We start from the raw sequence: 26,026 nt of genomic DNA on the forward strand, positions 1-26,026 counted from the left end.
ATCTGCTCCAACACTGGCCAAACGGTCGACAAATAATGCCTGTGATTGCCTCAATTTCAACACGAGTTCCACTTTGGAAAGCACAGAGACAGCACTCTTGTTCAACTTAGTGTTGGATTATGGTTAGGACATTTTTGCTGACTCGCTCCAAAAGGTAGTCAATTTGAGACGGAGAGGTGTATACAGCCACTCGGCATAACAGCGGGAGCATGTAGGCTAATAAAAGGATGATGAGTCCTTCCTGTGCTCAAAGAACACACCAATTAGGTTCCATAAAGCCCAGAAGGGCTTCTCGTAAGTCTTACCCTCCCCATGTGAGAGGAGAGAAAATGTATAGCAGGAGAACTTAGCTGTCTGACTGGAAGTGTGAGTCACTGGCAAATGTTAACGACAGGGTGGACTCTCGCTCTAACATGCATCCTATTGGCATTACAAAGTGGAGCTCATGTAAATGGGGAAACCCAAATGCCAACATTTTAAGCTGGGGCACACCTTTGAACACTTTGGCCGACAAGTCATCTCCTCAAGGGACTTTTTTTGGATGTGAAAAGCTAAGACTCAAAGACATGTTGAGCGTTGTCAATGGAGTTCCAGCAACAATAAGAGGCAGCACCGGGGATCCTGGATGGGCTACAGGCACAAAACACGGACAGATGTGTCCACAAACCTGGGAGGCCAGTGGGACATCGCTCTGGTCTTTAATATCTTCATAATGTATTTCTCTTAGTGTTAATACAAAGTGGTGTTGACGCTTGCTGATGGAAAAAAATGGACGGCAACACATGATGAATAAACGTTTCCTTTACAAGGTCATTGCCAAAGAGCTTTTTGCTGTCTTTGCCCAAGAAGACAGATTCAAACGACGGAGCCTTGGAATATAATAAGTGGTGAGTGGTTGTCGCAAGGAATAAAGGCTAAAATGTCAGAATTAAAAATGTAAATAAACTTGGTTCTACCCACATGTGCAGCCAAGCATTCAAAACTTTTCAACATGGTCCAAAAGTGGCATTTCATTCGTGAAGAGGATGAAAGGTTGATGAAACGGTAAAGCACAAACTTTCCCACTAGGTAATACAAATGGAGATGGGATATACTGTGGTCATCTGTGACATTGCATTTCTAGTTTTCGATGCTTTTTTGGCTTCATCCACCCACAAACCATCTTGGATGACTGACTTTTTGGAAAACCTTGTGCAAGAGTGAACATTTTCCAGTACATTTTTCACTTTTTAGCGTTGGCATATAGATGAGGAAAAACATGTTTTTTTTTTCTCTTTCACGTCACTTTCATTTTCTTACATAAGCCACATTTTTATATATCAGAAATAAGTCCACATAAATTAATTAAAATAAATTATATAAAATAATTTAATATATTTTTATATGCATTTTTTGAGATTTTTATATTTACAAAAATGTATATATTTTACTGTGTAGTATTTCACTACTATGCTACAATGTAGCCTTTTATAGGGCAAGGAATCATATTTGGTAAGCATACTTACAGTACTAGAAGGCAGAAGAGAACTGTGATATCGAGCTAATCAATAGGCAGGATAATATTGTAATTATACAGTAAGAATAATAGAATATGAAGTAGGTTGAGGTTTAGACATATATCTGAATTATTCCTGAATTAACACGTAAGTTAACATGAAGTCAGTTAAAATACATCCATGCGTTTTCTCCACTTGTCCATTTCACTTTCTTTTTCTTTTACATGCTGCTACCAGTCTGCGTAGCGTTTGCGTGACATGATGGAGGTTAAAGTTAAGAGGTTCTTTTTGTACGGTTTTAATAGGTCATGGAAAAGGTCATAACACAAGGATCACCTGTATAGTAAAATAAAGCAATATTGTATTGGTATGATTATAAAAAATATACAGTAATTGCATTGCTTAAAGATGTAATTTAAATGTAAAAAGTATTGTGTACTACACCATCTAGGGGTTATAGCACCACTGTTTGCTTTGGGGTTGCAAATGTATTTTCCCATCCCCAAAAAGACGTCAGTGTAGATGAATATTTGAATACCCCCGGGTATGGACTAACAACACTGGACACAACCCAGTACTGTTAGTCCATATTTGATTGATGGCTGTCATTGTGCACAAAATGAACATAATGCACGGCAGCCATGTTGACAAGGTTGTTGATGACCACTGAAGCCCCTATGATTACTTCACCAGGTGCTGGGATTTCTGGCATTTGGAATAAAAACTCGCCTGAAACGCTGCCAGCCTCGTGCGGTCTCATTTTGAATTGCTCAACATGGAAGGTGGTCACACTACTGCTATTTTCTTTGCGACGTGGAATTATTTTACCAGTAGTACTTGTTAAAAGATTGTTTTATATGTATCACAGTCATAGATAATCTTTCCTTTTCCCCATGCACAGCCTATTCCCATCTCAATCCAACCCAAGTGGAATTCCCCAGGAAACAATTGACTGGCTCCAGCTTGAACCAGCAGTAAAGATAATTTCTGCTTGCACCAGAAACGAGCCGTTTTGTCTTGAAAAGACAATTGTCTTGAAACGACTCTGGCGTGTACACACTACTGGCTGGTAGCTTGACGTTGGCTGAGCCGGTATTGTTGTTGACTGTCAACATGTCCAATAAAAAGAGGCGGCATTAAAATAAACTTCCATTATGACTAACATGGGAAAACTTTTTTTTTTAATTACATTGCTAAAATTCTCATTAAAATTGTTATCAGCATATTTTCCATTATTATTTAAACATTTTATCATATGTATTATATCGGGCGGCACGGCGGTCAAGTGGTTAGCGCGCAGACCTCACAGTTAGGAGACAAGGGTTCAATTCCACCCTCGGCCATCTCTGTGTGGAGTTTGCATGTTCTCCCTGTGCATGCGTGGGTTTTCTCCGGGGACTCCGGTTTCCTCCCACATTCCAAAAACATGCTAGGTTAATTGGCGATTCCAAATTGTCCATAGGTGAATGTGAGTGTGAATGGTTGTTGGTCTATATGTGCCCTGTGATTGGCTGGCGACCAGTCCGGGGTGTACCCCGCCTCTCGCCTGAAGACAGCTGGGATAGGCTCCAGCACCCCTGCGACCCTCGTGAGGAAAAAGCGGTAGAAAATGAATGAATGAATGTATTATATACACATATATGATCAATATTGATACCAATACAGGACTCGCTGTTTTGAAGATTTGAAGTGTTTTTTTGCTTTTTTTTTTTAAGTGTATGAACATGCATTGTGCTCTGTGTCTTTGTGGTGTATTGGAGCATTCTCTCATTGCTCTGTTGTATGTGTATTATTGTAGTTACCACAGCTACCAGTAGAGGGTGTTATATACTCATGTGAGAGTTGAAGACGTGTCTGGCTGAATTTAAAATGTCGTCCCTCCACCGTCTCAGTCAGTGGTGGGCGGATTGATCCAAATATCGATAATATTGATCCCAACATTGGTATCAATCGAGGAGTAAAATACTGCGACAAGAGCAATATGTTTTAACAAGGACATAAAAATGTTACAGTCGAATGGCACCGGGACGAGGAGTGAAATATGCGTGAGACACTAAATTTTCTGTGTCCAACCAAGTAGTTTCCTCACAAAAATTGAAATGATATTTGAACTTTGAGCGTGTTTAAACAAGAGGGAGATGTAAGAAAATATTAATGACTGTCTGAGGAAAGTGCATAAAGTGTATATTCAGAGGTTTTACAGCCTTAAAACATATATAGTACGTAATACTTGTAAAAAATATAGTTGGCTAATTTGTGGATTTCACTTATTGTAGGCTATTTTGGGAACCAGAAGCTATCCCCCGCAATGTATTATTATTATCATTATTAGTAGTAATAGTAATAGCAGTAGTATTGTAGACACACCAGCACAATCTAATAAATATAATACAAAACTCACATAAAAGGATAATGATGTTTTGATTGACAGGTGGTTAAATAAGGTTACTATGAATGCCAAGCTCCTTTCAGTATAGTGCATTACACTTCAACAACTGTACAGTTATGTGAGTGTATGCAGTAGTTGTAGTAAGGTATCTGACCTGTGTACACATCTTGGCCCAGTCCTGGAGCACCTCCTTCCTTACTACTGTACAGATGCTGAGGGTGGCTGGACGTCTGGAGATGCTGCATGGATAGACAGTCGTTCAGGACGTCCGACTCCAGGTGAGGGCATGGGCGGAGCTATCAGGGAATGAAGCACAAGCATACACATAGAATCAAGTACACTGTATCGAATGAAAGTCAGTAACTATTGAAAATATCTTTGTCATTTGAGTCAGTTTTTAGTGGATAGTAAATCTATATTGTTATACAAGCTGTACATTGACTACTCTAAAGTGTGTCTAAAGTTTCATTTCTTTAGTATTGTGCTTAGGGAAGATTACTCAAATGTGATATTGTGAATCATGTGTTATAGTATATGTACATCTGTAGTATCCAGTGTTTAAACATGCTGGAGTAAAATGGCATGTTTTAGACATGACACTCTTTTACTTTCATTGATCAGTCACAGGCCTGAAGGAAGACAAATGTGCAGTTCATTTAGTGTTCTTAAATGTACGCTGTGATATTCCATGTTTTTCTCATTGTCATCAAGACTCCAGGACGTGAGCAAACAATGACTCCACAGTATACTATTGTAGCTAAGCAATACTATAAACAAATAGTACCTGTACAGCCTTGTGTGCCATAAACACCCATGCTTGGTAGCAAACTAATAAAACACACAGGGACTGAGTCACAGTGTAGTACTACCTAGTGACTGGCAATTAAAGTTGTGGCGCCCCCTATGGGTTGTGCTCAAAATGTTTCGGAGGACATATTTAGCAGATACAAAGTAGAGACATCCTTGAAATTTATTTTAATTTTGGTCTAATGGTCAGACACTGTCAATTAGACATGGTTGATAACCTATGGACAAGTAGGAGCTAAGTACCCCCCCCCCCCCCCAACCCTCCCCGTACCCTTGTAAAAACCTACCTCAACATGCGATGTTAGCCTGAGATGATACGTTCGTATTAATGCAATCTGGTACAGTTATTGCAGTTATATATGTCAAGGTCAGCTTCAGAGATGTTTTCCATCATCATTCCAAACCTCCCAATCAGTCTCGGCGGTCACGTCTGTCAATCCTCCTCTTGTTGCATTCGTTGTCGGTTAGTTTCAGTTGGCGGTTTGCAGAGTTTTTGACATTCTGATTATTCATCACCGCAATCAGTTTCATCTTTTGCATGCAATTCACCATGATCATTTGCACCACCATCATGTAGATGTTCACACCGTATGGGTAAATGTGCGTACATGCGCAGCTCCTCTCGGGACTCCTCCCTGAGAAACATTTATCACGCGTAATTGGCGTTCCGTTTTTTTTTCCCCCCGCAGCGACAATCCAAACTGTTATTCGCTGTGAGCCTTCTCCAAGAGTGGAGTTAAGAGCGTTTGTTTGACATTTGTCCATAACATCTGGGCCACGAGGGGATTCCGCATTACGGCTTATTAACAACACTACATGTGTTTCCCTTTATGGCTCGCAGCGAGAGGAACACATCACGCAGCACATCCAACCTCTATCCAGCACAACAATGAGGCCATTCTCTGCTTATTTACTCCTTTCCAGTCAGGGAGAAGAATGGGCCTTTGACCATGAACACAATGAATTATACTCCAACTTGATCTATTGTGGTGAAAATTAAAACCAGGCCCTTAAATGAGTCTAACTAAACTGTGATAATGTACAAAATGTGATGTTTGACTTGTGTAAGGTTACGCCGGTGGGCAGAAAACCAATGCAGTGTACTGGAAATTACACTTTGTTAAATGAAAGCCCATCAACAGTAAGTCTGCAATTACATGGAGAAGTAGCTCATTTACCATTGCACAATTTCACATGACTGAAAAGGAGTAGGAGGAAGCAGAGCTTGTTTAATCCTACCAGCTCACCATGACTACCGACTACTGATTGTTTGTTTATTTTCTATATCTAAATATAACTGCACGGTGATCGAGTGGTTAGCGAGTGTTCATGTTCGATTCCCCGAATGGGCATCTCTGTGTGAAGTTTGCATGTTCCCATGCATGTGTGGGTTTTCTCCGGGTACTCCGGTTTCCTCCCACATTCCAAAAACATGTTAGGTTAATTGGCGACTCCAAATTGTCCATAGGTATGAATGTGAGTGTGAATGGTTGTTTGTCTATATGTGCCCTGTGATTGGCTGGCGACCAGTCCAGGGTGAAGACAGCTGGGATAGGCTCCAGCACCCCCGCGACCCTTGTGAGGCTAAGTGGTAGAAAATGAATGAATGAATGAATGAATGGGGAATGTATAACAATATATAGATGGCTTATGGCTGTCATTTGCGGCCCACAGCTTTATCTTGGTACATTCTAAAAACACAGATAAGAAGAATAAAAACAACATCAAAAAGGCCTAATACAATGAGAAAAAGTCCAAATGTTAACACTATAAACTAATAATATTTGACCTATAACATATACAGTGATTTACATGCAGACTATTTTGTCTTAATGTACATATAACACCTTAGCATTTCTGCATGGGTTGATTTTAGCATGAATAAAAAATATGAATTTTTTTTTTTTTTAAATGGCCCTGGAATTCTTTGATTTTTCAATATACGGTCCGAAGTGAAAAAAGTTTGGATAACCGACATGCAGTGATGAAAAAAATGTGTCAAAAATAAATATAAAAAATAAATGCATTGAAAATATTTAAAAATCAATAAAGAGATTAAAGATGGATAACTAACTAGACTAATGTATAAATAAGGGCAGTATACAAACAGTTTGATGCATCCCCCTCCCCGCCATCCTTACCTTCCTACGCACCTGTTGCTCTTTGGCTGAGTGAATCTTGACGTGCTTGCGTAAGGAGCTGGGATCAGTGTATCGCTTGGTGCAACCCGGGATCTGACACGCATATGGTTTCTGTAAGGAGGGAGAGAGTATTTTACATGACACAGCAATGACAGCAATTGGAGGGGAAAGGGGGGAGGCAGGTCAGAGGTCACCAATGAAATCAAAGATGTAGGAAATTAGATTTGAGAGAGTATGAAAATAAAGGCAAAAGTTGAAGTCCTACCTTCGAGCTGAGAAAGGTATCGAAGGTAAAGTGAGAGATGGGAAAAGCATGAAGAACAAGAGACAATCCATTATAAAACAATATCAAAACATCATCCATCATGCTTAATCAATAGGAGTAACAATTCATTATTTTAAAGAAAAATATGCCTTAATAGTAACTGCAACATGGGGTCTGGATGCGCTGTAAATGGGAGCAATGCAAATTGACAAAGTATTTGTTACATGTCTGCCAACAAAATTAGCATGTAGCTCAAGGTGCACAGGCTAACTCGAAAATGACTAGAGAAGCTTAGCAATAAACAGCGCAACTATGGGGGTCAGTGGTATTACTCACTTTAAATATCATTATGCATTGGTTTAATTCTGTTTTTTTGTACCACAGTTAACATATTACCTGTTTAATTACTAAAGGAAGTCATATTTTTTTGTGAAAAATATTATTATACTTTAATGTTACTTTAAAAAAATCATATTTAATTTAGTTATTTTGTGAGTGCATGTCCAAATCATATGTCAAGCATGAGAAGTGTGATACAATCTAAAGTTTGTATCATTACATTTTTATACAACGACAATATGACCAATATAAATTAATAATACAGAAATACAGAAATTAATTTGACCAATGTTAATATTAAGTGTCTAACAGGAGTCTTCAAAAGGCAAGATAATTATTTCATTAAAAATATTTACAGCAAAATAATTTAGAAAATAAAATATAATATTCATGAATTAATTTTATGAACTTAATTTATATATCAAAATTTATTTGGCTTTTTAACGCAGCATGTCCACCATTTCTGCAGATTTTTTTTTTTCAGATTTAACCAACTGGCCGTGTCACTAGTTAAAGGGAACGTACGTATTTGCTGTTAAATAGACCAGTTCCAGTACCGATGGTGTAACACAGGAATGTTCCATTGAGACCTCAAGTGATTTGGAATATTTGTTTGAGCAGTGAGGCTGAATGTACACAGAATGTAAAGCTGCTGCTCCGTCAAGCGGTTTCCTAATGATTTCTTGTCATTTGCAAATATAGCATATACGTACATATAGCTTATAGTCAGGGTTTCTTCCCCCGCACAGCATTTTTTTCCCTCCTGCGCTTGAACAGAAGATGCCCATTAAAGTGTAAGTCGATATAGGTCTTTATTAGCTCTGCCTCCATACGTTGACATCCTCTGTAAATAACCCGTTCTTGTTATTCCAAGACGCTTACAGTGCCACTCATCTCTGCCGTGTTTGTTTTGCCGACATTGGCACGGCGCCTCAAGTCACAAAAATCAAGCGTGACTTCTGTGTAGAATAAATATCATTAAAGCTTAAAAATCATTTTCCCCCCAAAGTGTTTTTGGCAGAGTGGGCAGGCAAGCGGCGGGGTGGCCTTTAGCAGGGTGTTAATGTGAAGCCATAAGCAGCGCCCGCCCAGATTAGCTGTATCATTTGTCCTACTGTGGAAAGAGTGCGTGGTGGGAGAAAATACATGACTAATACAATAACACAAGGCCACATTCAATAATGTATGTAGGCCGAGGTAGTGACTGATTGTACACGTGTGGCTTTCATAAATGGGGGACGGACACATGGGGAACATAGGCTAGAAATATAAATACAATAAAAAGTAATGATGACGTAATTGAGGTCTTGATAATTTTGTCAAGTTTATCATAACAATATCATCATGAATAAGAATATTGTGCTTCCTTATATTAATTAGTCATTGTCGAGCACAATGTATCTCACCGGGTATCCTCTAGAGAAGCATTAAGTGGATGAATCACTTTTGAATGACCTCTTTCAATGAAAAATTTTGCAAAACTAAATAAAAATACTATACTTGGATAACAAAGACAGTTCTTAACATACACAGAAAGTGCTCTTTGGAAGACAAATTAATAGATTAGGAAATATCAATGTCTGACAATTGCCTTGAATTGCTGCTGTGAATAAAAATGAGTAAAAATGACCTAAATAACAAAAAAGGTTAAATGTCTTTTTTCTCATCTAACAAAGTACAATTTTGTGCAATCATATATACTCTAAAATGGATGGATGGATATTAGAAAATATTTAAACTTCCACCAAGTGAACTATGGAAAATTAAATTTACATGGAACATTACACAGAACTGGTGATATAAACAATAACATATTTTGTGAATACAATACAGTGTGTACAGAGTGTACCGCGCCTCTCGCCCGAAGACAGCTAGGATACGCTCCAGCATACCTCCTCGACCCTAATGAGGATAAGCGGCATAATAAATATGTGGATGGCATGGACTATGAATTTTTGTATTTTAATTTTTCTTTTTATTACAATCTTGCTTAAAGACCCATTAAAAATATTAAAATTTAGTCCCACTTGATGTAAAAAGTGGAAAAACAAACGAGGCACTGCTGCTTGGGTGACCCAAAAGTGACAAGAGAGCAGCAATGGGAGCAACGGCACCAGAGAAACAGGCCAAGCTCTGTCTCCGCTTGCGCCCCCGACCCAAGTGTGTTATGAGCCCCTGAGCCACCACTCCAGTGAATGCGAGCGATCACTTCACGATCTGTAGCATGTCACTGCTAGTGTGGGCCGGCACTGCTCGCTGACTGGCTAAGTCTAACACTGTCAAGATGTGGAAATAGCGTAGTCACTGAGGGAAGCGTGGGTTTTAAGGCGGGTTATAAAAACGAATGAGCTAGGGCGCAGCATAAAAACAAATACATTGTAAACAATCATAGCTTGTTAATGCTGCAAATTATTTTTTTTTACATAACAGATTCTCCTTTAATGAAAATATACAGTAGAATTGTCATGAATGACTGTTATAAAAATAACATTCAAAACCATCTACTTTGAACAAAATATAACACTAAATAAAAAGGTAGTAGTTACTTTTTTTCACAGCTGTCATCAGTAATTAGTAAGACACATCGAGTTAACACCAATGCATAAAAATACAAAACCTTTTTGTTGTAAAAAAAAGTGGCATTGGTCAATGAAAATACCATGAACTCACGGTGAGGATCTGGATAAAGGAAATAGCAATCCCCATGAACCAGGAAGTAGCCTGCAGTACATTTACTGTACATATGGTCATCAGACCTTCCCAGAAGAATTTTTATGAGTACTCCCCCTGCAACTTCAGGAATCACAGGATGGAGGTGATACTGTGATATTTTTATTTACGTTCGTATTTTGTAGAAAGGCTAAAAACGTGATAAATATATAAAGACAAAGCTTTGTGTTGTATTAGTATCAACAACTCAGCTTATTCATAATACATTATGACTTATTTTTCCCTGTTTTTTGTTTTATTTTGTTTCTTTTAAAATTTTTATTCCTATAATGTGACAGCATCTGGAAGTAACAATGTGTTTTTATTGCAAATGTAGATCTGAAATCGGTGAGGGTGCTCACGGAGGCGGGCTTTTTCGCACTGTGTGATATATGGACATGAAATAGTGTTCTAAAAGCCGACTAATCACAGCCACAACCTTTTTGGAGGTGCACGTCTCGCTACGGGCAGAGACTAAACTCGAAACTGAAACCAACAAAATACAACAAAAATGTACAAAAAATGTGTACATGTTGGCAAGTCATTATAGCATTTCTGAAATATGCAATTACTGTACTGACCGGAATATAAAACGACCCCTGTCTTTACAACGCATTATTTGATTTAATATTTTTCAAGCCCACAGCAAACATGTTCAATCATGCCTTTTGTGGAAGTGAAAGGCATGGAATTGTCCAAAATATAATGAAATTTGGAAACCAAATGAATATTGATTATCATATAGACCCCAAACATAGCTTGACCCTGAATATAAAACAATCCCTCTTGGTGAAAATAATAAAAACCAAATACAAAATAAAGTGAAATAAATAACTGCTCGATGGTTGGGATCTTAAATTTAGCATAAAGTTTGGTAACTTGCTATTTACGTGTGAGTGATAGGAAGAAAAGCTCCAACTTGTTTGGCTCCACGTCATGTGTTGGTTTGCAGGTATAAATCTCCTGACAACCTGTATTTTTCTGACTCTTTCTAGGTGGAAAAACTATGTGTTATATTTATATTCAGGTCAATATGGTGAAATAGTGCTGAACATTTCCTCCTGAGACCATGCAGAGCCATACATCAGCTGACCCATTATCGATTCATCCTGGAACTACTCTCCCAGTGACACTTCATTACTGACCGTGTCCAGGTGAGTGCGCTGATGCTTGGCGCGGTCGCTGGAGTTGCTGAAAGCTTTCTGGCAGCCCGGGTGCTGGCATAGGTAAGGCTTTTCCCCCGTGTGGCTCCTCAGGTGGATCTTCAGGTTCTCCAGACGTGAAAAGGCTTTGTTGCAGCCCTCGAACTGTAGAGGAACGCATACGTTTACCAGTTACCAGTTGTGCAATCCATTTGACTGAATATGACCAAAATGCTTGTCAAGTCACACAAAAACTCTCAAACTGTAAACTGGTGTCATATGCGACATCTCAACATAATTAAATGGCAAACTATAGCATGTTTTGCTTTTCATCACTTACTCCAAAAAGTAAGCAGACTCACATATACTCAAAATAAAATGTGATGTTGAGGTAAATTCCCATTAAAGCCTTTGTCAATTGTCATTAATGTATTTTAAGGTGGTCAAAATGTTGCTTAAAATTACCTATACATTTATTTGATGACAAAAACTCTTTAATTTTTTCTGTAGGAAAACTGTACTGTCTATTCTTACTGTATATTCTTGCTTGAATGTGAGGTTAAATAAGGTGTGAATAATGAGTGTGAATGGTTGTGGGATCAGTCCATGGTGTACTCAGTTAGTTGGGATCGACTCCAGCTTCTCAGTGACCCTGAAAAGGATAAGTAGGATAGAGAATGGATGGATTCCGTCATATATACTTTACTTGAATTTCTTGATTACTCCCACAGCTGTAAAAATATCAAGTACTCCCATCATGGGAACCAGAGAGAAATGCATGCTTGCTTGAAACCCAGGTGGTATAAACGCCCAATGTTTGACTTCATGGTCAATCTGAGTTGATTTAATGAAATGTCCAGTGACTTTGAAGACAGTGATGGGCGGACATGACACTCCACCTGCCTCAAGGCTGCCTGAGCGACGATGGAAACCCGAGCCTGGCGCGCAGTGGCAGTTAATGGGCTGTAATGCATAGCATAACCCCAGCGCTCGAATGCGTATGGCACACTAAGATGGACAAGTGACAGTGGCTGTAAACAAGCTCGTGTCAGCCCCAAGCTTGCCCCCATTTGATCCCGACCACTCAGCCAATGAAGCCCACAGATTTGTTAACACATGAATGATTTAGGGGCAGGGGGGTGGACGTCTCACATGTCCACAAGTTGCTCTTGAGGCTGTCAAAGCCTGCCGTTGTCAAAAAGTGTGCGGCAGTAAAGAGGCCACAGTTCAATGTTACTTATGGCAACATGAAAAGCGTCCCATTACAGTATTGATCGGCACATTAAGATCAATAGAGCCAGACTTAATTGTCAATGGAGCTTGTGTCAGTGATCTTCAGGACTGCTTGTCATCCTACCTCCTGGACTGCTTTGCTTTGAAGGCCGTAGAACGAAAGAGGTGCACAAAAGTGAAAGTGGAATTGTAGATTTGAGGAACACGATTTTCAATATGTCTGAAAAGGAGTGGGAAGAAGCAGAGCTTATTTAATCCTACCCCTACTACATGTGGCACCAACCAATCAAAATTAATAAGAAAAACAACTAAGTAATAAATACATAAATAATGGATGGATGATTGGGGAAGAATGATGATGATTGGTCATAAAACTCCAAGAACTTTTACATGTACATTGTATACGGTCTGCCTATGATAGATCAAGTTGCAGCAAAAGAGAAAGCGGCTCCATTCTCAGAGCTCATCCCCATAGTCTTCTTAATTCACCCACACAGTGCAAGGTTGAACATCCTATTCACAGACCTCCATTTAATATCAGCGAAACCCAAGCCAGTCATGGCGGAGCCGTGTTGGGTAACCAGGCTGATCACATGGCTTGGCACTTCAAGCAGTCCCTGCAGTCTTGATAGCCACAAAATGCGTGTGCTTTTGCCAACAAGCTAACTTTTCTAATGTAAAGTTCTGGAATAAAGAAATAAATATTACTAATGACAAACACATATCCTTAACATAAGCACTTTACATAATAATCACAGTGTTTATGTTCAGTGTTTATATTTTAAAAATGCATTTTGCAAAATACAGCAAAACCCAAACATGTCAAATTAATCATAAATTACAATAGGATAGGAATTTTAACTGAAATAAAAATTCAAAATAATTAAGAATTACATACACACACACATATACACACAAAACATTTCTACTCAGATAATATTTTGGTGTGCATTTGACAGGCGATATAAATTTGGAATATTAAAATATTTTATGAGACATTAAAGAATAAACACTATTTATATAATCTGTTATATAGTTATATAATTATATATTTTCATAATTATATAATTTATATTAAGTACCCCGCGTCTCATCCCAAGACAGCTGCGATAGGCTCCAGCGTACCGGTGACCCTAGTAGGGATAAGCGACATAGAAAATGGATGGATGTATATGAAGTATGTATTTTACAAAAATTCATAAAAATCAAATAATAAAAAATAATTATTTTGCAATTCTTTTGAAATTCTATATAAATATTTATATTTAAATATATAGTAGTTTGATGCATATTCTAAAATTAATATTAATGGTATTTGGAAACAATATTTAAATGCTTTTTCTCCTTTGTATTTTAATTTTAATATTCTAATCAATTGGCCCGTCCACTCCATTCCACTTTCGGGTTTTTCTGTGACCGGTGGAAAAAAGGAGCACAAGGATTAAACATGGTCTCACAGCTGTACATGAGAAAATAGTGACACTAAAAGCAGGACGACAAGGTTGGTTGCATTTATGGAAAACTTTTCAGAACTCACACCAATCATTCCAGATGTAAGAGACACAAAAAGGGTGGAAACGTCTAACCCAAATCTCCCTGTAGAAGAACATCCACAGTTCCACACCACTTGGAAAGAATACACTCCATGCTGACTGTTGAAACGCGGCCACCAAGCATTTGAGTTAAGTTGGAAAACACCACTTGCGTTATTGTTGTGTCAAATATGTGTACGTAAGTATAATGTGGGTGGGGGAAATCAATCGCTTTCTTGTCTACAAAACAAATGTGTGGCTCCATGGCAGCATGACATCCTTGTGAGTGTATTATTACTGCGGGCTAGTATAGAGATGGCTGCTGGGAAACCAACTGGCAGTGTCGCATCAATGCAGCAGCATCAACCAGAAAGCTGGTGTGAAAAATGATATGCTACACTACTACTATTTGTTGTGGCTAATTCCTGGGTTACAGTTTCGTTATTGCTCAAACCTACTTTATTATGGATACTGGATGCAAGCACGGCAGTAAGGTAAAGATGCCTGTCATGAAGTTGTCCAACAATGTAGAAATTTTGATATATTAGCTTTCCACTGGACTGACCAATCACTTCCAATGATTCTAAAAGTCCCTAAAGTCAAAGCCATTCATCAAAAACCACACTCAATGGTAAATGTCAGAAATGAACTGCAGTTAAGTGATGGACATGTGGGTTTGAGTTCCATAAACTGTCAAAACGTGGTGACACCAGATTAATCTTCCCTTGCATATGATCTAAAAAAACAGCTTACACAGCTCTAATCACCAGAATTGCTTCAAACATGTTTGGTTTTCCTTTCCGAGACCTCCGTCTGAGGTAAACCGGCAGATAACCGCACAAGCACAGAGGCACTCCATCTTGATCTTGTGGGGGCAGGGTGTTCAATTGCTCCGTAAACATTGGGGATGACAGCAGGGGTCTTGATATGGCTGAAGTGGGAAGTGTGGACAGGCAGCTGATCACAACAGACAAGACGACATGAGGCCCAGAATGCAAACTAGTGGAGATTGCAGAACCTGGCTTGAGGCCTTCATAGGAAATCACTCCTGACTAGCAGGGAGAAGGCCAAACAGTGTCAGGGATAAAAGAAAGCAGTGTAAAAGGCTGTTTGCATGTCGTGACTCATTGGAAACCTGCAGGAGCTGAGCATGATGGGAACAAACAACCGTTATGGGCGAGTACTGGGGGGTAGAATGTGTCTAATTAAAAGCATTTACAGGTAGTATTTAATGGCATGAAGACCAAGGGTCTTTGTTGTCCCTCTACTATTCTACTCGCCGTCTCGCCATCACAACTCGTGGTTTTCTGGTGAAATTCAGAAAAGGATAGCATGTTGGCCTCACAGTCAGGAGATTGAGGATGTCGCAATTAATCTCCACCAGGAAGTGACGTGTGGTCAGGTGAAAACCTGTTTACGACCTTGAAAATACACTTTAACATCATCAGAGCCCTCTAGACATCAATTAATGCCAGTACACTTTGAAATTTTTTAAATGACCCAATATAGAGTACATGCTCGGAGAAAATTAGCCATTTAAGACATAAATGAAATGCATGCTTGTATGTGTTGCAGTAAATGTTTCCAGATGTGTGGAGGACATGACATTGGATGTTCAATGTTAGAATGTCGTATTCTGGTATTAAACGATGTCAAAGTTTCAGATAATGAGATTTTCGCATTTGGAAGTGAGCAGTTTGGGATGGCTCAAAACGCTTGGTTTCACAAGGCGTGGTGAAACTGTCCTTTTGTGATGTCACAGAGAGGCAGACTTCCTTATATGGGCGTGGCTGTGAGCCAGATAAGCTCCCTGGGTTCCCCCAAGCTCTGCTCCTCTGTTTACAGGGCTAGCAATGGCTTGTACGGAAAAGACACATTTGTTTACAATTCCTAAAGACACCACCATCAGATACAATAGGTTGGACTTCCTTATTCAATGGCATTTCACACTGGACTGTTTTGTGAACATGGGCCAGTATGCAGCTGGACTTGCCGACAAACTTGCAGAAGTCAGACGCCTTGCCAATATTACTTGGTCGTGTGGAAGAGTCAGAAAAGCAAGCAGTAAGTAACTATTTATCAGTGTCCTAACTGTCATGGAGCAATGTAGCATTATATCGTGTGCAAACAGGGAGCAGGGTTGCTCATAGCCATTTCCCACCACAATCAGTGGCCACATTAGATGTGACCGATGCTGTAGAAAACCGTACGGTAAAATGCAAAAGCTCTTTACCAGTGAGAGACGTCTTGAAGTAACGTCTTTCCTTGAGAAAGTCTACTTCCAGATCGGATTTGGAATCCAACACATATCGTTGTATGTTGAAAGCCGACATTCTAAAAAGATACATCTCTGTTTATTATCAACTCCTATACCGCTCACAGCTAGTGGCACAAACCAGAAGTCCTTTTAAGTACTTGCAAATGTGACCAACCACAACAGAGTAGGCATGCCTGGAGGCGGGCCGTGGGTGGAATACATTAAAACAGACCGTTTTCGCAAGAACCACAAAATTCAAAGAAATACAGCTGAATAGGTGCAGATTCTGGAAGAACTAGAAAGCCTTGTGTGCGGGTTATTGTGTGTAGCTGCTCTATAGGAGTCCACAACTCAATACAAAGGGCTGAAAAATTAGCATAATTGGTCCCCTTTAAGGTACATACCCCTTAAACTAAGCTCTCATGCACAATCGCAATTCAAACTTTAAATTGTGTGACTTGGGTGTTTTAGAATTATGAACTACAAGCATGTGGTATTCAATTTAGGGTTTCCAATTTACTGTCCTTGTTGACCAGGGTCATAAATTTGTCGCCCCAAGATTAAGCTCTAGGATTTTCTTTGACATTCAAGATATTCTTGAGTTCCTGCAGAGGGGAGGCACTGCTTTGATATCGCCCCCAGCACCAGCGCTCTTCATGACCCTGGGGCTGTAATTGTAGATCACGACTCTGACTAATGACTGGGAGATGTGATTCACTTGCATGAAATTCACTATTACTCATGCTTCCACTGTAAAAAGGAAAAGGGGTTCCTCAAATCCTAGGAACCTCAATCGGCTTTCCACTGTGATTAGCTTTACCCGATAGGTCCATTGGTTCCAAGGCTGACAGACACAATGAAGGGTTGAGATGTAAATGCCAAAACACTCCTGCAGCCAAATGAAACATGTTCCAAAAAGCGCCAATGCTCAAAAGCAGTCTGTCTAAGTTTATAAGTACGAAAAAGTCTTGGTAGAATAAGCTGGTTTATCACAAGGTGTCTTTCTCAGCCCCGAAACCGCCGACACTTCGGGATCTATTCGAAGGGCAGCGCTGCAGATGGGAGGAACATGTGCATTTAATCTGCCTGCTTCCAAATGCCCTGTGGCAACCACAGCAAAGAGCAGAACAACGTAAATGGATGAAATTATATCCACATGATTCAATGAGACAGCTAAAGAGAGGCAGGTTTCTCATGCGCTTCGTCAGGATGCAAAATTAAACACAGCTTGGCTAAAACATTCACATTACATAGTTTACACATATCATTTCCACTGCCGGAGCAGGAGCCTTTTAGCAGCCAACATCGGATGTCGGATCTAAAATCCAAATCAAAGATAGCACTTTTCTGGGCGCGGGAGGAAGACAAATTTACACTTATTTTACTTTGGCGTGTTCTCTTCGCCTGCACTGGAAGCCTTGATTTATGAAGGTTGATATATGAGCGCATGCAGCAAATGACTGAATGCAAAGGGAGTGCGTTCCAGATGCGGATGAACAAGAAAGGGAGTGGGAGCTCAGCCGATAAATTCATGGGAGGAAGTGTTCATGTAAATGACTAACCAAATTGTTCTTAACAGCCATTTTGCACCCATGCTTGAATAGTTTGGGGGCGCCATTAAAAACCAAGTGGATGGCACAACAGGAAGCATTCCTATGATCACTTAATGAGCCAAAGCAGCTGTTTTTCCGTCCTTTCACTGACTTTTTGCTCAAGTGATGTGAACTCCCGCTTAGCGCAATACTAGCTACACAACATCACAGTGAGGTTTCATGGAAGCACTTAACCTGCCGTGATGCCTTCATATGTTCAAATGTCTACCAGCAGCCCCTGCATCAGATTAGAGGGCTAAAATGTGATTTCCTCCCAAACTGGGCAGCCTGGGGTTTACCGGTTCAGCAAGTTTAGGGAAAGGACACGGAAAAGGAAATGTCTTTTGCCTTCATGCCGCCTGAGAAGACAGCAAAACGTACTTGCAAGTCTGCATATTGAATTTTCCTTTCATTCTCTGCACAGATTAGTTGCTCAGTACACTGTGAAAGACAGAGGCCATGTTTATAACAGTATCCAGATGAGTGCTTGCTTGTCTATGAGGGAGTTAAGACTGTCACTGTACTTTGCAGAATTGATATTCTCAAAGGGGCCCTATTACGTTCATTTCCAGTACAGTGTTTTTATTCTTGGACTTTTGATTTACATTCAGACCCCCATTTACTTATATTGGCCCCTTATGTAGCCCCTCATTTCCTTACTTCGCTGACATTAACACTGACCAAGCTCTGGAAGCTTTCTGAGGGGCAGATGACACATACCAAAACATCCATGATACATATTACTTTGATAATAAGCATGAAGAAATACCATATTGGGCTGCAAGGTGGACAAGTGGTTAGACTCAGGTTCGATTCCCTGCTCGGGCATCTCTGTGTGGAGTTTGCATGTTCTCCCTGTGCAGGCGTGGGTTTTCTCCGGGTACTCCGGTTTCCTCCCACATTGCAAAAACATGCTAGGTTAATTGGTGACTCCAAATTGTCCATAGGTATGAATGTGAGTGTGAATGGTTGTTTGTCTATATGTGCCCTGTGATTGGCTGGCGACCAGTCCAGGGTGTACCCCGCCTCTCGACCCAAGACAGATGGGATAGGCTCCAGCATGCCCGCAAACCCTAAGCCGTACAGAAAATAGATAGCAGTAACCTCACCTGTGATGGTAATGGTTGTATTTCATTTGAACATGCATCAGATTACAATTGAGTGCATCACATAATCAGTTCACAGTTCCACATGTCCAAAAGGAGTAGGAAGAAGCAAAGCTTATTAAATCCTACCCCTCCATCTGGTACTTTTACAATCAGTAACTGTTACATTTGTTCACTTCCTGCTTTCCATAATACAGTTTAGGGTTTTTATGTATTTATTTATTTATTTTTTAACAGTGCACCAAGTGCCAAAGTACGAGGTGATATGACCATACAATGACATAATAGGTACCATAGTAACTGTCAATATAGTGATACGTATAGCACATCATGACTGGTTCAAGACTCTTCATCCTTGTATTTAGCAAACATCAACTGCTTGTATTGTTTCTTGAATTGGCTCATCATTGTACATTGTTTGAGGTCCTTACTCAAACTGATGTGATACAGTATTAAAAAATAAATGGAATAATGCCCACCCATGGTACAGACATCGATTTAATGGTTCAACGTCTAAATTGGAAAGATGGACTGAAGGGTTAAATGTGTTCTTCTCAAGTTGATATCTTCATAATAATGTGCATCTAACTAAATTCTAATAAGAAAAATATGTATTTTGTTGGAGGTTTTGAATAAATAAAATAAAAGATATCAGAAGGGCAGTTTTCGTAGTCTCGCTAAGGAATCTTATCCCCGTTTAATGGCTAATTAGAGTGCAACACAATGCTTCCCGCTGCCACATTAGTAACCGACGATCCATTAATTATGCACCCATTTACGAAATCCAAACCTGCCATGAAAACGACAGACCGAGGCTTACACAATGAAAATCCTACAACATGATCTGTTGCTCCTTGCCTGGCGCCCGGACTGATGTTACTGGCAGTCGACGCGGGGATCCTGTGATGCCTCACGCTTCAATCTGTCCATTCGCACCTGCATGCTCTCATCTGTCTTTTGCAGCCATGGCAGATACCTCTACATGCTCTGTGAATTTACCGTATACAGATGGATGATGGACTCCGTCGTAAGACACACGCTATATTTAAAATATTGACTTTACTACAATTTTGTAAGCTTAGAGGCAGTATAATTTAATGTGATGACTGTCTTGTGCTTGGTAGGATTCTTTATATTGGATCTTCACCAACAGCATTGCTTTTCCTCCACACCATTCTGCACTCAAGCTATTTATTTGACTGTCTCCAGTACAATGGCTTGTTTTGTCTTTTTTTTTTATAGGAAAATGTATCAAAACAATAATTTTCTGCTCTTGTTGAAAGGTAAAACGCAAGTATTTTCCCAAATGTGGAATCAGTCACTCTTACACGACATGTCTTACCAAGGTATTTCATTCTGTGGCCACTGGCAGTGGAGATGTTGGCTTCTGAGGGCATCACCACAACTCTGGAATGACGCCCTTGCTTTGACATTAAACCCTGACATTAACAATCCACACACTGCTAAGAAAAAACAACAACATTACGACCACATGATGTATACACTGAGACCAAGTACATTTCCAGAAGTTCTTTTCTTAACATTGAGGAAGTGTTAGAAAGAGGATTTTAATAGCTGACATTATTGTTTGCTGAGAGAATACAGTGGAACCTCAAATGTCTAATGCTCCTGACACCTTAAATTTGACCATAGTTTTGGAAACAATATGCAGTGCCAAAATACCTCTTAAAGAGTCATCCCTCGTTTATTGCAGTTAATTGGTCCCTAGAGATGGTCAAATGAGCCCGAAGCCTCGAAGCTTGTGTCAGACTTCCTGAATCATACTGCTTCCAAATAGTGCTTTAGTGCTTCGGAGCTGGTATCGTGCTGCAAATGTCACCTGACCGATGACATTTGAAGTTTCAACCATCACAGCGCGCAATTGACGGTTCGAAACCGACTGGTGGTTGTCATTGCTTTGATGGTTATTTTGGCTCTAATTGTTGGCTTGTAATGAGAGCATAGGCATATTTGTTTGTGTATTTGGAATGGAGACCTGTGTTTCACTTATTTTAGTGACATAGATTGCTTTGACTTCACTCTTCCCCCAGATGTCACTCATGTTGCTTTTCATTGAAGCACTAAAGCTATGAATCTGTTCCGGTACAACTTGAAGGGCTGTGTAGAATATGTACAATTTGCGTATATATGCATATTCATTCATTCATTCATTCATTCATTTTCTACCGCTTTTCCTCACAAGGGTCGCGGGGGCTGCTGGAGCCCATCCCAACCGTCTTTGGGCAAGAGGCGGGGCACACCCCAGACGGGTCGGCAGCCATATATGCATATGTTTTGACAAATAATAGACCGTATTGGGCTATGAAACAGTGTTCATTTAATTTAACACAATGTAGTGAGGGTTGACTTTATAACATACAATTTATTTCTAACATATCCAAAGCCTCCTGCTAGTTTGATGTTGACAACACATTTGTGAAACACATTTAAAGTATACATCAGCGTATATGAAAAGAAGAGACATTTTTGAGAAAAATAGGGTACAATAAAGGAAAATAAGGGATTTTCCACCAGGTCTTCAACGAGGCTGGAAGCTGGGCTGTCGCTGTCATGGTGTAGAAATTATATATACTTATACTTATATATACTTATATATTTAACTTTTGGGTCTCACAGTAACTATGTTGCATTCAAAATCTCAAACATTGAAATGATTAAAAATATATATTATTCATTTTCTACCGCTTATCCTCATGAGGGTCACAGGGTGCTGGAGCCTATCCCAGCTGTGCCCTGTGCCAAGCACATATAGACAAACAACCATTCACACTCACATTCATACATATACATATACAATTTGGAGTCGCCAATTAACCTAGCATGTTTTTGGAATGTGGGAGGAAACCGGAGTACCCGGAAAAACCCACACATGCACGGGGAGAACATACAAACTCCACACAGAGATGGCTGAGGATAGAATTGAACTAGGGTCTACTAGCTGTGAGACCTGCGTGCTAACCACCGACCACCGTTCAGCCTAAAAAAATAATAATTATCCGGAAAAATTTTTTTTTTAAAGAGCGGTACATTTATGCTGTACATTCTAGCAAAGAAATTACAAATTTCCACAAAAAATACATACATATTTTTATAAGTAATAAAGGAAATGTTGTCATATGGGACTGTTAATGCTGAATCGTGTTTTAGGATGTCGTAACAGAGGAAACTGCTTAGCCAGCATTACTACAAGTGATGCCAATGTTTTATGACCTAGCACTAATTAACAGACTTTGGCGGTATTTGCTAATCATTACTGTTAATCTACTATCTTTTACAACTTGTAATACAAATCACTATGACTTAATACCTTGTATTGCAGTAATCTGCAAATAAATAGAAGGCAGTTGTCCAGACAAGAAAAGAGTTGACACAGCTGTACAAAGGCTCATGCCTACAATAACACAGTCCCAGTATTACGCGACAACAAATAAACACACTGCAGAAGCCCGCTAAGTTGCCTAGCCAAATGCTTCTGTGCCAGAGGCTTAGTAGTATTCAGACAGCAAACATGCCAGTAAAATGAAACAATAGGTCAGCATGGCACTGTGATCAGACATCCGCCTGAAGGCAGGGGTGAAGGAGAGGCTTATGCAAGCGTCTGGAGGCAGACCAGACCTCAAAGCTTTGTGGGTAAAAAAAAAAAGCAACACCCCAAGTAATGTGGTGAAACTGAGATGCCACAATACCCTCAAGTTTGATACACTTGTGCCAGGATTGTTTTTCTGTCTTTTTTCAACTCTTCATTTCTGTGTGGATATGCCATTTATCAAACCGTTATTTGTCATCTTGTCACAGCAGAATCATAATTCCGGTTGTGCTATAATTAAATCTTTAATATATAAGCAGGGGTGCAATGGTACGCCATAACAATGGTGGCACACAGCTTTTGTTTTATCCACTTGTCTTTGTGTATTAACCTAGCGCTTGAGAAGGCACAAACGGGAGAAGGTTTTCAAGCTCTGGTTTCTCCTTGGCACTATCTCTAGCCATGACTCCTGCTAGCATTCACACTGAGCCGACACACATCCGCGGGGGTATGCTGGAGCCTATCCCCGCTGATTTCGGGTGAGAGGCAGGGTCCACCTTGGACTGGTCGCCAGCCAATCGCCAAACCATTAACATGCTGCCTTGATGAGTTACATACTAGATTTCTAATGTCTGTGCTGAGCAGTTTGCTAGTACAACTCACTCATCTAGTAAGCATCTGAATATCTTATCTCACTTCAGGCCCTGAAGAAGAGCAGCCTTGATGCTACGGTACTAAACAACTATTGGCCCATATCAAACCAGCCATTCTTGGGAAAAGTCTTGGGGAAGGTCCTACCGACCTCTTACTGATTTTTTCCTCCCTAATGTGTACTTTCCAACCAGGATTTAGGCTCCACAACAGCACTGGGACAGCTCTGATCACCAGGCACTCTAAACCAGCTGAAAAACAGCTACAGTACACCCAGAATGCTGCTGCTCGAGTCCTGACTAGAACCAGAAAATATGACCATATTAGTCCAGTACTTGGGCGGCACGGCGGTCTAGTGGTTAGCGCGCAGACCTCACAGCTAGGAGACCAGGGTTCAATTCCACCCTCAGCCAGAGTTTGCATGTTCTCCCCGTGCATGCGTGGGTTTTCTCCGGGTACTCCGGTTTCCTCCCATATTCCAAAAAACATGCTAGGTTAATTGGCGACTCCAAATTGTCCATAGGTATGAATGTGAGTGTGAATGGTTGTTTGTCTATATGTGCCCTGTGATTGGCTGGCGACCAGTCCAGGGTGTACCCCGCCTCTCGCCCGAAGACAGCTGGGATAGGCTTGTGAGGAAAAAGCGGTAGAAAATGAATGAATGAAAGTCCAGTACTTAAGTCTCTGCACTAGCTTCCTGTCGCTCAGAGAACTGCTCTGTTTGTGTACAAGTATTTTCATGGTCTTGTATCAAAGTACATCTTCCATTTTTTGTTTTTTTTAATGATTTACGGAATTTTATGTAATGATTTTAGAAGGATTTTTTATTTTATGGAATGATTTTACCCTTACAGCCTATTTGTTTACAAAGTAGAAATCTGATTATATCACAAGGTATGTAGATACGCATCCTGTTCCTCACTCAATGTGTTTTGTATGCATACTCCTTATGACGCTGTCTCATACCGAAAGGTCTGATTACAAACATGTTACCCAACCTCCTACATTGAATAGTATCCTTCCCACTACATTTTCTGCACCAAATGTCTGCATATAGGAAAATGTAAGTATACAAAATCAAAACCATCCAACCATCCATTTACTATGTTGATTATGCTCAGGTCGTGACTATGCTTGAGCCTATCCCAGCTGACCCTGGACTGGTCGCAAAATCAAAACCACCGCTGTTCGATTATGTACTGGTATTCATCACTGTTCACAATCATTTTTTATTTCTTTCATGTTTTTTTCCCCGCCTCGGTACATATGTTTATCTTAAGCATGATACAAGTCAGAGCCTTGGCCAGTTAATGTGACAGTGATATTATTTCCTGGCTTTTCTTTGCAATTGCTTGGCGTTGTTCCTCTAAGGGATAAAAGTGCCGTACTGATGATGGCGATATTAAAAACACAATAATAAAAGGATTCTGTATGATCTAAATGAAAGCTAACAAGTGTCATGGTATTGTGATGAAATAAACAGATAAAGCTGGACTTTTTCTGCAGGATTGCCCAAATAAGTCAGTCACTGTGGTATGAAACCTTTTCACTGCTGAACCAATACTAAACAGGAACGGATTGAATAAAACCAAGATGTTCTTTAAAGTACATAGAAACAGGGATCACTGTGTCAGTTTCCATCTAATTCATAAAATGGGGAAATAGAAATGTAAATCATTATATAATGTATTGTACCCTTGAGAAGATTTTTCACCCTTTTCAAATATGTATATATGTTTGTAGTATATGTTTATTATTGTCCTGAAATTGCTGCTGCAAACGTTAATTTCTAAGTCGGGAACTTATCTACAATATATCTTTGAACAATATCAATAACACAATACACACAATACAGTAACATTACTGATATCTAGTAACCAGTGCAGAATACTACATATTACAACACCTGAATTGATCTTATGAATCTGACCCTGATAAGCAGAGCAGAATGGAATGGAAGTGAATTTGCCAAATTTGAAGTGGCAAGGCCGCGACCCTCGTGAGGAAAAAGCGGTAGAAAATGAATGAATGAATGAAGTGGCAAGGGATAATTTGTGTAAAAACATTTTTGGCATTTGGCATTAATAATTATGTTTACCTAAGAATGATTTTTCTGAACACAATATCTACGAAAAATAATGAATCAAGTGACGAAATATGCTGAACATTTTCAACAATTTCCTACTGAATTCTCATGCTTAAAAAATATTAAAATCAATTGTGCATAAGATCCAGAGGTCCACTTAAATTTAAAAAGGTTCAAACAGCCACATTCAGTACATACCGAATCATGTGTCATGAATAATGTCTGATGAATCATTCTTGTATTTTTTAGGATGACATCACTCGGAATAAAATGCATGACTGTTTATTTAAGCCTTCACTTCTTCACTTCCAAAATTGAAATTAACCTCGGCATATGAACCATAGAAGCCTGCAGTGTGTAATTTAAACTTGACACTTTAAACACACACACACACACTCGTCTTTTGCTACATAAGTTATCCATATTCTCCTGTCATGTTTATTTTGTGCAGAAGCGACTTGTCACAAAAACTGTATAGCCTATTGGCTGGGATACCATCTACATTGGGTTCTAGTATGCAAAAGCGGTCAGAACTGTAGATCAGGCAATACATTGTCGCTATACAGGTTTTAGCGAGTAAGGAACTCCTTTTCAAAAAAGTGACAAATTCTGTGAAGAGACTTTTGGTGACTGACATGAAACCATTTTGGGTTGTTTTTTTTTTTGACACCGCCAGCAGTGATGTCCCAGTACTTTGTGCAAATGTACCTAATGTGTCTGGTAAATGTTAAAAT

The 26,026-nt window shown here is 39.6% G+C and overlaps 1 protein-coding gene across 3 annotated transcripts in view; it reads right to left on the minus strand.

Annotated features, from left to right (window-relative positions):
* The window catches only part of LOC131129862 (zinc finger protein GLIS1), an 84,432-nt gene that overhangs the window by 13,738 nt on the left and 44,668 nt on the right, over positions 1-26,026 (minus strand). For 2 of the 3 annotated variants that reach the window (XM_058073779.1, XM_058073781.1), the window contains exons 5-7: positions 11,292-11,453; positions 6,834-6,944; positions 4,040-4,181 (exon numbers count right to left, since the gene is read on the minus strand). In XM_058073779.1, the coding sequence (XP_057929762.1) occupies positions 4,040-4,181; positions 6,834-6,944; positions 11,292-11,453 (415 nt within the window). The remainder of the gene's footprint in view (positions 1-4,039; positions 4,182-6,833; positions 6,945-11,291; positions 11,454-26,026) is intronic. The other variant, XM_058073780.1, reaches the window with a different exon arrangement.

The sequence above is a fragment of the Doryrhamphus excisus genome, chromosome 5 (assembly GCF_030265055.1).
Source record: "Doryrhamphus excisus isolate RoL2022-K1 chromosome 5, RoL_Dexc_1.0, whole genome shotgun sequence".
NCBI classification, from domain to species: domain Eukaryota; kingdom Metazoa; phylum Chordata; class Actinopteri; order Syngnathiformes; family Syngnathidae; genus Doryrhamphus; species Doryrhamphus excisus.